This window comes from Eptesicus fuscus, chromosome 10, assembly GCF_027574615.1.
Source record: "Eptesicus fuscus isolate TK198812 chromosome 10, DD_ASM_mEF_20220401, whole genome shotgun sequence".
NCBI lineage: Eukaryota > Metazoa > Chordata > Mammalia > Chiroptera > Vespertilionidae > Eptesicus > Eptesicus fuscus.
The window spans coordinates 7,742,916-7,755,467 of NC_072482.1; the positions used below are offsets into that span (position 1 = coordinate 7,742,916).

A 12,552-nucleotide genomic window follows, 5' to 3' on the forward strand; every position below is an offset into this window, starting at 1 on the left:
ACTGGTGTGAGGGGTCTGCTCGGGTCTCCAGGGGACCCTCACCTTATCCAGCACCAGGGGCTAAAGTAAATTCCTATCTTTCCCCCGCTCCACACCGTTTATCCCCAGGGAGCCCGAGTCTGGGGGGGGATGCTGCACTCTCCAAACCTTGGGTTTCTCTGGGTCTGAGACTGCCCTGGTACACACTGGCCAGGACCAGGCCTCAGTTTCTCCCCTTTGGGAAATGGAGGGGTAAGGAGGGAGCCCTGCTCTCACAAATATGGAGCTAGCCCCCACAGGCAGCCACCTCAGAAAGCCACCTTTGAACGCCCTCCCTGCTAGGATTGCTTCATCACCATTTCTTGGGACTGTAGGGGGCCTGTGGGAAGTGGAGTCGTCTCTCTGCCCCCACCTCCTGCTGCGTCTGCCCAGGGGGTTCCAATACTCTGACAGCCAGCAGCGGGCAGGGATGACTTGCCTGCCTCTAGGGGGTGCCTCTCCTAACTGGCAATGTTCCAGAAGGACTTGTTGCCCTGAGGACTCTCCTGTCCCCATCACTGTTCCCTGAGCTTTCGTCCCGATTTCGTCTGCCCCACAGTGTCTGATGTCAGAACATACTGTTTCGGCCAGGGCAGTCCCAAGAACTCCAGATGGCGAGGCCTCAGCCTCCATGTCCCCTCCCTGGTTGGGTGCAGGAGGAAGTGTAGGGTGAGCCATGAGGAGGCCAGGCCAGCCACTGCCCATCCTGACCTGGGTGTAGAGGGGCTCATAGATGTCCACGCCGTTGTCCTGGCTGTGGGACAGGGTGTCGGAGCCGCGCTTCCAGATGAAGCGGGCGGGCGGGTTGGAGTTGACAGTGCAGCGCAGGAACACCGTCTTCTCCTGGTAGAAGTTGCCTCGAACGTCGCTCACTGTCTGGTGCACCGTCAGCACCGGCTCGTCCAGGTCTGCAAGGGCACAGCCCCAGTGGAGTCAGGACTGGGTGACCCCTAGGTGGGGGGCTTGGGCTCCTGACAGCCCTCAGGGAAAGCTGAGCCACCCTCAAGGATGCTTCCGGAAAGCCAGATGCGCTCCCAGCCCTGCACGCTTGACCAACCTTTAGAATCAGGGGACTGGACTTGATGACTTCCCAGCTGTCCCTCCCTCCCCAGGGACCGGCATGGGGGCTGTCTGTCTTCACCCTCCCAGCATGGGATGGAGGCAGCAGATGCGCCTGGAAATGGGGAAACCCTGGTTCAAACCCCAGGCCAGCTATTAATTTGTAGTGAGACCTGCCTAAGTCCCTCCCTGCCAGTTTCCTCAGTAGTAAATTGGACTAGATTGGTGGTTCTCACCCCTGTTTGCACAATAGAATCACATGGAGATTTCCCTTTTAATACCGATGCCTGGAAGAGCTCATTAACGGTGTCAGAAATCAGAAGAGTGATTGCCTCTAAGAAGATTACTGACGGCGGGGGTATGAGGGAACTTTCTAGTTCCTGGAGGTTCTCTTGAACGGGATTGTTTGCACAGACACATACACATGTAAGAATTCATTAAATTGTACATTTGTGACTAGTGCACTCTATCGCATGTAGGTTAATCCTCAATTTAAAAAAAAATCCCAATGTCGGGGCCCCACCCCCAGTCAATTACATCAGAATCTCTGAAAGCAGGACCCAGACATCAGTATTTTTTAAAAGGATCCCCCAGAGATTCTAATGTGCAACCAGGATTGTGAACCGAAGGCACCATCATTCCACATGCATACATCCTTCAGTGGATGTTCCAACATCCCAGCATTCTGTCCTCCTTCCACAGTCCACTGAGATAAAAATCATTACCAAGGGCCATGGGCAGGGGGGGGGGGAGGGCAGTGATGAAGTCCAGGGCGTGCCTGCCAGCCCCTTCCAGCACCAATAACTCGAGAAATGACCCTCCGTCCCAGAGTTTGGCAGGCCCCTGGGTGGCTGATGGGGGACAGAAGATAGTACCTGGGGTTCCATTGCTCACCACTCTATCGGGCTCCACTGGGGGAGTGTGAGGTGTCTTTAATGGGTAAGTTCATTGTAGACATTAAGGTTGTATAAGCCAGGCCCTTGGGCCTGGCCCCACAGGTGCTGGGTACCTGGGTCAGCCTGGATAGGCACAGAGGCGGGTGGCAAGCTGGGAGATAGCCTCTTGGGTTTAAGGGAATATCCATGGAGGCAGGTAGGGACTGGGGGCTTCCCATTCAAGCAGCAAGGACTGAGGGGTGCTTGCTCCTGCATGTGGTGGGGTAAGGACATTTCAGAGCTGCCCTGGGGCAAAAGCAGAGGCATGAGGTGTGTGGGAAGGGCGCTGGACCATAATGAAGAGACCTATGGCCCTGAACAAGTCATGAGTCCTTGGTACCTCAGTTTCTTCATCTGTGGAATGGGTATAATCCAACCTGTCTTGCCCTCTTGCAGGGATGTTGCGAGATTCATAAGGGATTACAGACGGGAAAGTGTGAGTGGCATAGGGTAGTACACATCGGAGGAACCTAGGCATGCAGCAGTGATTCCCTCCTTGCATGGACGAGAGGAAGTGTCTACTGTCCTCCACGGAGGTGTCGGTTTCCTATGGCACTCCACCCCCACTCCTCCTTCCCAGCCTGAGCCCCAGGGGGTCTCCCGATGCCAGGATGGACAGGGCGGGGCCAGGACAGACAGCAAGGGCGCAACTCACACTGCACGTCCACGCGGATGGACTTGATGGCGGGCACGCCCACGCCGTTCTCGGCTTTGCAGTAGTAGCGTCCGCCCTGCGTGCGCGCGATGCGCTCGATGCGCAGAGTCTCATTGAACACGGATGTCTCCTGGAACTTGTCGGACGCGCTGCCCGCAGTCTTGGTCCACCGCACCTGGGCAGGCAGGGAGGAGCAGCTTCAGACCCCGCACTGAGGGTGGGGGCCTCCAGGGCCTCCTGAACCCTGCAATGTGTCTCCCCTCCAGCCCCGTGGTTTTTCACAAGCTTACGTGGCCTAGGAAACCAACCCAAACAGACTTGTGGGAATGCGCAGGCAAGGTAGGCCATGGCAGCCAAGAGCCTGGGGAATCGGGGGTCAGATGGATAAGGCTTTAAAGCAGGCAGTATGTGCAGTGCTTGGAGCATGGATTTGTGGGCACGTCACCCAACCTCTCCTGCCTTCCTTTCCTCGTTTGTAAAATGGAGAACACTGCCGCCCTCCTGGGGTGACTGGGGCAGTAAAGTAATGCATGCTTAGTGCCTGGAAGGCTTCAGATTTCTCATCTGTGCAAGAGGTCTAGGTGGAAGCGTGTCCACGATGGCCTGGAATGATGCCTGCCTCCTGGGGTTCACACCTCTCTGTAGTCCCCTCCCACTTAGTGCCAGGGATGGTCTGTGTGACCAATGGAACAGGGCAGGAGTGATGATGGTACGTCACTTCCAAGATCAGGTTGTGAAAGACTGTGGTTCCCATCTTGGTTGCTTTCTCGCTCTGGGGAAAGCCAGCTGTCATGTCATGAGCACCCCTATGGAGAGACCCACAGGGAGGAAGGGAGCCTCAGGTCAGCACCTGGAAGTGGCCTGGAAGGGGGTGTGCCAGCCCCAGTCAGTCCTCAAATGACTACAGCCAGTGAGAGACCCGGAGCCAGCGCCAGCCAGCTCCGCCGCTGCACCGTGCCTCCCCCACAGAACCCGTGAGACAATGGTGTTCGTTGCTTTAAGCCCTAGTTTTGGAGCACTTGTTCTATAGCAATAGATAACTATATTCTGTAGCATAATACCCACTCTGCAGAGTCATTGTCATGTTCAGAAACAAAGTATGTAAAGCACCTAGGTGTGGGGCCTGGTATACATGAGTCACTCAATAAATGGCCATTATTAACATTGCCTTAGATGATGGGACACTATCAAGGATCACCCAAGAAACTGGAGCTACTTTCAAAGTGCCAGAGGCTCGAGAACAACGGAGCAGTTTCAGATGACTAAGTGCTAAGGATCGGAGGGTGAGATAGGGACACTTCCACCTAAAGCTGAGGAGGGTTACTTGTTACCGAGACAGGGCAAGGGCCCTGAGCCTGGTGACGAGGTCAGGCCACAGGTCATAAAAACAAAAAGGCTGGGAGAAGTCGGTGAAAGGACAAACTTCTCATGCTGGGAGGGGCCCCTGCAGGCTGTAACGTTGCTCCTCTCATCCCCGCGACACACAACCCTACCCTCATGGGCTTAGAGCTTACAGAACCTGGGGAAGGACACAGGCCGTTTCAGGCAATCCGCACTTAGACCAGAAGGTGCTTTGGAGAGAGAACAAGGCCATGAAAGTATTTTTTCTTTTTGTACTTGACTTGGACGGTTTTAACATGCTTGTCTAGATGGCGTTTGCTTCCATGCTGCTTAGGACGTGGTTTGCTTTATCCATCCCTGTCTGTGGTGTAGCTTTATGGCTGCCGATGGCCAATATACATGGGTGCACAGGTTCCCACCAAGTTTTATGTTAATTTCTCCGCTTAGGGTTTCCTCACCACTTGGATAGCACAAGACATCGACAAGATTAGGGTCACGCGCTCTCCTAGGAGACTGTGTGCACCCACATCCTGAAGCAGAGGGTTTGCTCCGTGCTGTGACTCTGGGCTGAGGGACAGAGGTCTCTGGTCTCCACTCATAGGCGGTGCCACTCGTGTCGAGCTTCCAGCGTTAGAGAGAGTCCAGCTCCAGCTCCCAGCCATGGACGGCCCTGTGGCCTCAACTCACACCCCCTCCATGTGTGCATGAACCCTACTTCCTCTGAGGTCCAAGTGCTCCCCGGCCCTCCAGGGACCAGGTTCTTCAGCTTCTGCTCACCACCATCGCTATGGATTCCTTCTGCATGTTGGCCCGAGAGGTTCCCTCTCTTGACATTTAAGTGGAGAATGCCCTGCCCACTCAGTCCTCCACACAGTGGGCCATGAGATGGGGCTGCTCCCCTAAGAGACTAGATGCTCCATGACAACAGGAACGTAGCTATATCCTTGTGCCCCATCACAGGGCTTGGCACATAGCAGGTACTCAATAAATCTTTGTTGTCATGAAACGAATGAAAAGGGGAACAGAAGGCGTTTCAGGAGATGACCTGTGAGCCGCAGTGGTTAAAGGAGCCGGATGCACTGGGCAAGTGCGACTGGAACCCAGGGTGTGAGGAGGATGCCAGTGGGAGCTGAGACAGGAAAGGCAGGAGGGGGCCGGATTGTGGGAGGTCTTCAGTTCTACCTCCAGGAGCCTGAGCTGAGTCTGGTTGGTAACAGGGAGCCATCGAAGGTTTCTGAGCAGGGCAATGATAGGCTGTAGCTGGCTGGAGGATGAGGCTTGGGGTCAGGGTGCAGGAATGGGTTGGAGGGGGGAGACTTGGGAGAATGGGAGGCCAGTTAGAGTCCACTGCAGGGGACCAAGGAGCAGGACTGAAAGGCTGGCCTAGAGGAGCAATGAGGAGTAGAGAGGAGAAGACCCATGCACGGGCAGAAAAAGAAAGGCCTCAGAGGCTGGCTATACGTGGGGAATGAGATGGGACAGAGTCAAATATGAGCCCGGGGGTGGAGCCTAGGTCGCAGGAAAAACAATGAAACCTTGGATGGAAATAGAAAAATGGAGGCCTGTACATACAGCCACAACCACAGATGACTCAGACACAGGGGACCCCCACAGATGGCGAGTGCAGCCTTAGGGAGAGATGGCCCAGCTGCCTCCCTGGCGTCAGGGAGAACCATCCCTAATCGTCACACCTGACACAACACCGGCCTGCAGGCTGGCAGCACCGCTTTCGCCTCTAAACAAGCCCCTGAGAAGGAGCAAGCAGCAGTCGTAGCGTCAGGAAGAGTCTTTGGGGGGTTTCCTAGGCCATCTGCTCGTCTCAAGGCCCAACCTACTAAAGCCATCCCCTGTTCCCAAAATTGTCCTGAAAAGGGGATTTCGCATTTCACTCTCCTCCTAGGTTCCAATCGAAACCTTTTCTGCTGCTCTTAAAGGTCACGGCAGCTCACCGGCAAATTGCACCCCTCCCTCCAGCCCACCGCCTCCCCGCTCTCCCCAGCAGCTCTCAGCGATAACCAGCCTCGGCTTCCTGTCTGAACCATTCTGTTGGTCTGGGACAAGATTCACCTGGCATTTCCAGATTCCCAGCATCTGTTGCTTTCTAATTGCTTTGCGTCTTTTAATCTCCAGAGTGTAGGGCTTGTCTACCAGAAGCCTCCGAAAGTAGAGATTGTATTATATGTTGCTGGTAATTCCTGCAGTCCCCAATCCAAAGACGGATGCCCTGGGAGGAGGTGTGCCCAGCTACAGAGAACACTGGTTCTGCATTCAAATTCTGCGTCCACCTTCCCCAGAGCTGTGTGACCTTGGGAGTTTACCTAACCTCCCTGAACCTCCATTTCCAAATATGAGCCCAGGGTTTGAGCCTAAGTAGCAGGAAAAACAATGGTTGTGATGAGCCAACGAGAAAACACTGGAGAAAGCCCCTCCCCTAGCGCTTGGCACACGGCCTCTAACAGGGGCTGAAGGTGCATCTGAGGATGTGTCTGCTCACAGACACGAGGGATGGCATGGAATCGAATAACTGACACTCAGTTTTACCCCTTGGCCATCAATGTGTTCAAGGGGAATAAGCCTGCAGCCTCCAGCCCTTCCCCCAGAGAGTTCATTTTCCAGCTACTTCCCCAGAAGTAGCCCATCTCCTATCTTCTGTGTCTTTGCCACTGTCGCCCCTAGTCCCCAACCCCTGCTTCGGCTTCTCAAGCTTCGATCCCAGAGTGGGGGTGGGGATGGGGGTGGGGAGGGAGGAGGAGCCGCACAGGCTGGATGGGGGCCTACCTGGGGCCGAGGGTGCCCGGTGACGAGGCACTGCAGCACCAGGGTGTCGCCCTCCCGGATGGTGTAGACGCGCTCACTGATGTTGTCCTCTTTCACCACACACGCCTGGCCCGCGTGGACGATCTGGGCCTGGGCTGGAGCTGACAGAGAGCGGGGAGGTTTAGACAAGAGGCACCAGGGCGAGAAGGGGTCTGAGACTCCCTCCTGAGCATGTCTGAGGAGGGGTCAGCCCAGACCTTCCTTCCCAGGTCATTCTTTGGAGGCCTGACCCCATGGAGCTCAGAAAGAATCTTCCCAGAGCCCGCAGGCCAGAACCAGAGAGGCAGGGAACTCAGGGGCACTTCCTCCCCATCCCACACCCTTGCAGGAGACCTGTGCTCTTCAATGAGCTGGTGAGGGGGAGGGGCTTTGTAATCGTACAGATTGGTCACCACCCAGTGAGCATCACCGTACAGACTGGTCACCACCCAGGGAGCATCACCGTGCAGACGGGTCATCACCCAGTGAGCATCACCATACAGACTGGTCATCACCCAGTGAGCATCACCGTACAGACGGGTCATCACCCAGTGAGCATCACCGTACAGACTGGTCATCACCCAGTGAGCATCACCATACAGACGGGTCATCACCCAGTGAGCATCACCATACAGACTGGTCACCACCCAGTGAGCATCACCGTACAGACTGGTCATCACCCAGTGAGCATCACCGTACAGACTGGTCACCACCCAGTGAGCATCACCGTACAGACGGGTCATCACCCAGGGAGCATCACCGTACAGACTGGTCATCACCCAGTGAGCATCACCGTGCAGACTGGTCATCACCCAGTGAGCATCACCGTGCAGACTGGTCATCACCCAGTGAGCATCACCGTGCAGACTGGTCACCATCCAGTGAGCATCACCGTACAGACGGGTCATCACCCAGTGAGCATCACCGTACAGACTGGTCATCACCCAGGGAGCATCACCGTACAGACTGGTCATCACCCAGTGAGCATCACCGTGCAGACTGGTCACCATCCAGTGAGCATCACCATACAGACGGGTCATCACTCAGTGAGCATCACCATACAGACGGATCATCACCCAGTGAGCATCACCGTACAGACTGGTCACCACCCAGTGAGCATCACCGTACAGACGGGTCATCACCCAGTGAGCACCACCGTACAGACGGGTCATCACCCAGTGAGCATCACCGTACAGACGGGTCACCACCCAGTGAGCATCACCGTACAGACGGGTCACCACCCAGTGAGCATCACCGTACAGACGGGTCATCACCCAGTGAGCATCACCGTACAGACGGGTCACCACCCAGTGAGCATCACCGTGCAGACTGGTCATCACCCAGTGAGCATCACCATACAGACTGGTCACCACCCAGTGAGCATCACCATACAGATGGGTCATCACCCAGTGAGCATCACCGTACAGACTGGTCACCACCCAGTGAGCATCACCGTACAGACGGGTCACCACCCAGTGAGCATCACCGTACAGACGGGTCACCACCCAGTGAGCATCACCATACAGACGGGTCACCACCCAGTGAGCATCCCGGTCTTAGCAGCCCTGCAGGGAGGCTGCTGGTGCCCCACCCAGCTTCCCGCATCCGGTCGGTGCTTCCACCCCGCTGCTCTGAGTGGTGGCTGTGGGTGCAGAGCTCACCTCACAGGGACTTGCCCTTAGCCAGCGCTTGGCCCAGAAATGCCTAGGAGGTCACCCTTCCCCGATATACACACCCACTCAATGACTGGCAAACATGGGTGCAAACGCTAGTCCTCTTGCCTCAAGATGGGATGACTGTGGTGCTGTTCTCGCTCCAGCTTCACCTCCCCCACCCCCACCCCGGCCTCCCCAGACCCTAGGAACAGGCAAAGGCTAAGTCAGTTGAACCACATTTTTGCCCAGCTGCTTCCCTCATCCCCTCAGTTTCTCCTGAGAGCATTTACCCACCCCCAACCATCTTAGAAAGCTTACCCTAAGAGTCCCCAACCCCACAGACTACACATTCCCTTTCCCCAAAGCCCTGTTAATTTTCCCGTATTGCTCCCTGAGCCTGTGCCAGCATTTTCTCCAAGGGACAGGAGTTCTCCCGGGGGGACCAGAAGTTCTCAAAAAACTGGCTCCCCCTGACCTCTCTCCCAGTGCCCAGGGCTGGGGGGACCCAGAGGGAAATGACGGAACTGGAAAAGCCCCTCCCTCAGTGTCAGCCCCCCTGTCCTAAAGGCAAACCAGCCCCACCCCACAAAGGCTTGGGCTCCCGGAAGGAGGAGAGAGCTCCCTAGTTCACACCTGTCTGCTCACAGGTGATGGTGGAGACAGTGGAGGTGGGAGAGCTGTAGGGTACGAGGGCCATAGGGAGTGAACGCAGAGCCCTTGCCCTAAAGAGGTGCACAGAGGTGAGATAAAGCCTGTCCATAAAATGTGCAACTTCCTCCAGGAAGCCCCGGCTGACCTACACAATCCCTCCTTTTGTATGGTTACTCCCCCAGCACAACAGCAAGGCATCGATCTGTGTGTCATCGAATTCAGGTCCTTGTCTTCCTGCCACCAGGCTGTGAACTCCTACTGGATGAGCCCCTTCCACGGCTGACGTCTCCCAGGGCACGTATTCCCTTTGGAGGAGTACTGGCCAGCAGCAAGGTAGCCAGACCCCTGACCGTGGCATTTCGGTTTGTCCATCACCCCACCCTCACCCCCACCCCACGCCCCCCCCCACCCCACACCCCCACCCCCACTGAGTTTCGTTAGCATGAGTCAGCGTCCCACACTTTGCTCACCCCCGGGATGTCTGGAACCGTGTTTCTAACCCTGAACCATAGAAACCCCCACAGCGTTGCAGGCCCCCAAAGGGGCTCTGTCCCGAGTAACCTCAGCCTCCCCTCCACACGCCCCAGGACGGCACTGCCAACAGCATCATCTTCTGATTCCAAAGGCAACCAGGCCAGGGCCCCTGTCAGAGGCCCCAGGACATAATATAATTCCTCCATCTCATCCGACAAACAACAAATGCTCTGAGCCGACGCCCTGCTGACGAGGTTGTCGTGTGGAGGGGCGGCGGAGGGGGGGGGGGGGGGGGGGGGAGCCAGGGACCAGCTCGGAAAGAGCATCTTTGGGGAAACGGGTAGCAAACAGAAAAACAGAAACGAACCGGATGGTTTCCGAGTACGCTTGGTGCTAAGACAACTCTGAATCAGGGGCATGTGACAAGGGACAGTGGGCAGGGGAGAGGCCGGCTTTAGAGAGATGGAAAGAGCTGACAACCTGGGATGAATTCCCGGCTCTGCTACCCATGAGCTGGGTGACACTGGGTAAGTTACTCAATCTCTCTGAGCCTCGGCCTCTTCATTTATAAAATGGGAACAATAATGCCTTCTCCTAGGGCTGATGTGAGGGTTTAAAAAAATATGTGCAGCCCTAGCCGGTTTGCTCAGTGGATAGAGCGCCGGCCCAGGGACTGAAGGGTCCCGGGTTCCATTCCAGTTAAGGGCATATACTTCGGTTGCAGGCCTGATCCCCAGCCCTGGTCAGGGTGCGTGCAGGAGGCAACCAATCGATGTCTCTCTCACATCCATGTTTCTCTCTGTGTGTCTCTCTCTCTCCTTTCCACTCTCTCTAAAAATCAATGGGAAAATATCTTCGGGGGAGGGTTAACCAAAAAACAAACAAAAAGACGATATGTGTAAAACACCTGGCCGGACAGTATGCATGTGTTCTTTTGCTAAATGACAGCTCCTGAGATGGTCACATAGGAGGGAGAGATGGGGACAGGCGGGCCCCCTCTGTGGCCCCCTCTACACTCCAGGGTGCAAACACTCAAAGCAGACATTGCACCGGTGAGGATGCTTCATGAATACGGTCAAGACTCCTGCTGAGGGCTCTGCATGGCTAAAGGGGGCTTGGGAACCAGGGAGGGGGTGCCCTTCAGTGAGCACCCCTTTTACCATAACCCTCACCCAGCTTTCAGCGAGTTATTTTGTGGCTTTCAGCAAGTTCCTTAAACCTTCGTTTTCTCAGTTGTGAAGTGGGGTTGTTGTAAGGAATAAATAAGTAAACTCAGGTGAAGTGTTTAAAACAGGGTCTGGCACACGGTGAACCATCGGACCGTGTCCGCCAGCACTTTATTCCACAGATGATCCCGCGCTGCCCTCAGGAGCCCACCTGCCCGGGCCTGAGGCCCGAATGACAGGACCCACAGGTGATGAAGGCGATGTATTCCCGGGGCCATGGCACAGCTGCAAGCTCCTCGCCTTGGTTCTGAGAGGCAGACAGGGCAACGGAGCCTGCGGAGGCAGAGGAGACGGAGGCGTGGAGAAGGCAATCCCGTCACTCACTGACCCAGAGCAGCACGGGGACTCGAACCCAGGCCTCCCACCTGGTAGCCTGGAACTCAGTCCACTGGCCCAATCGTCCTCAGAGGCCCCCATCCCCGCCCTGGGTCGCCAGGGAGCCTGTCACAGCACATTCCCAGGCCCACGCGGAACCGCCAGCTCTGGCTCTCCAGGCGCGGCCTCGGAGTTCGGATTTGTACCAGGTTCCCGGGAATTTCGGAGGCGCCACAGGGTTTGATGGTCTCTGCTTGGTATCACATTGCAGACAGAAAGCAGGACGGGACTTTGGAGCCAGTTATGTTTCCCTGCCTCTGGTCTCATCTCGCTTTCCGAGCTCTACAATAAACCCCATGAGAAAAGGGAAATGGTGCCCCCCGACCTGTGTGCCATAAAGTGTTCATCCATAGTCCACCGCCAAGCAGGACGCTGCCTCCTCCTCTCCTCAGAGCCTCGGCACACAAGAGCATGTGATTAAAGGCTCTGAAAAGTCCTGCAGTAAACACACCCGCTAACTTGGTTTAATCCAGTGCTTTCCAAGTGCATTTGACCATAAAGCCCTGTCTTCACAGAGTATCTCTTGGCATCTTGAGAGACAGAAGTGTTGTATCTAACAAGTGGAGAAGTGCTGATCCGATGCTCAACACAAAACTAAGGCTGTGGAGTCAAGTAACACCCCCCCCCCCCAACGCCCCAGCACACACCACATGCCAGTCCCTTGGCTGAGAACAGGAAATGGCATGAGAGATGTCACCCATGGGGCAACTTCATCGTGAGGACGGCTGAGGCAGAAATAGCAAGTCCCTAGCAGAGTGCTTCTGGCCAATCAGCTCACTCCTTTCTTCCCCCAAAAGAAGTCACCTCAAATTGTGGGTGCCGGTGGGGACTGTGACACCCCGAAAGCCCAGTGAGGAAGCCACACACTCTACGGCTCACGTGAAGGCTAATTCAACCTGCCCACGGGGCTTCCGAAGCGGATTCTCGCTGGAACCTAGAAGGGGAGTTTCATCAAGGACCCCCTCCCCCATAAGAGAACGTCCTCCTGGCTGCTAGCCGAGGGGTGGGGTGCTGACAAATGCCTGGGGGTGCAGCAGTACATGCAGAGCAAACAAGGCAGGCCGACAGCCATCGCATGGAAACCTGAACTTAAAGCCCCATCAGCTTTCCGTCAGGTTCCCTCCACCCACATTTGAAAAGGTCAATCGCAGCCCAGTGGGGGCTGTGGTCCTGCTCACGGCTCCTGCCTCCTTCAGGGGAAGGGTGTCTGCAGGCCGGAAACTTCCAAACGGAGCGGAGTGCGGGGAGGGCAAGGAGAGAAAGGAGAAGGGGCTGCGACTTCCCCACCTGGAGTTGGTTCTAGCTGCCCAGTTGCCAGATGGCAGGCCAAGGCCCACCGCCCTAACCGCTTCCCGCGGCATCGCCGA

General features: G+C 56.1%; 1 protein-coding gene across 1 annotated transcript in view; it reads right to left on the bottom strand.

Annotated features, from left to right (window-relative positions):
* MDGA1 (MAM domain containing glycosylphosphatidylinositol anchor 1) overlaps nucleotides 1-12,552 on the bottom strand; it is a 52,422-nt gene that overhangs the window by 18,203 nt on the left and 21,667 nt on the right. The window contains exons 2-4 of the mRNA XM_008151954.3: nucleotides 6,787-6,926; nucleotides 2,668-2,842; nucleotides 730-926 (exon numbers count right to left, since the gene is read on the bottom strand). Coding sequence (XP_008150176.2) covers nucleotides 730-926; nucleotides 2,668-2,842; nucleotides 6,787-6,926 — 512 coding nt within the window. The remainder of the gene's footprint in view (nucleotides 1-729; nucleotides 927-2,667; nucleotides 2,843-6,786; nucleotides 6,927-12,552) is intronic.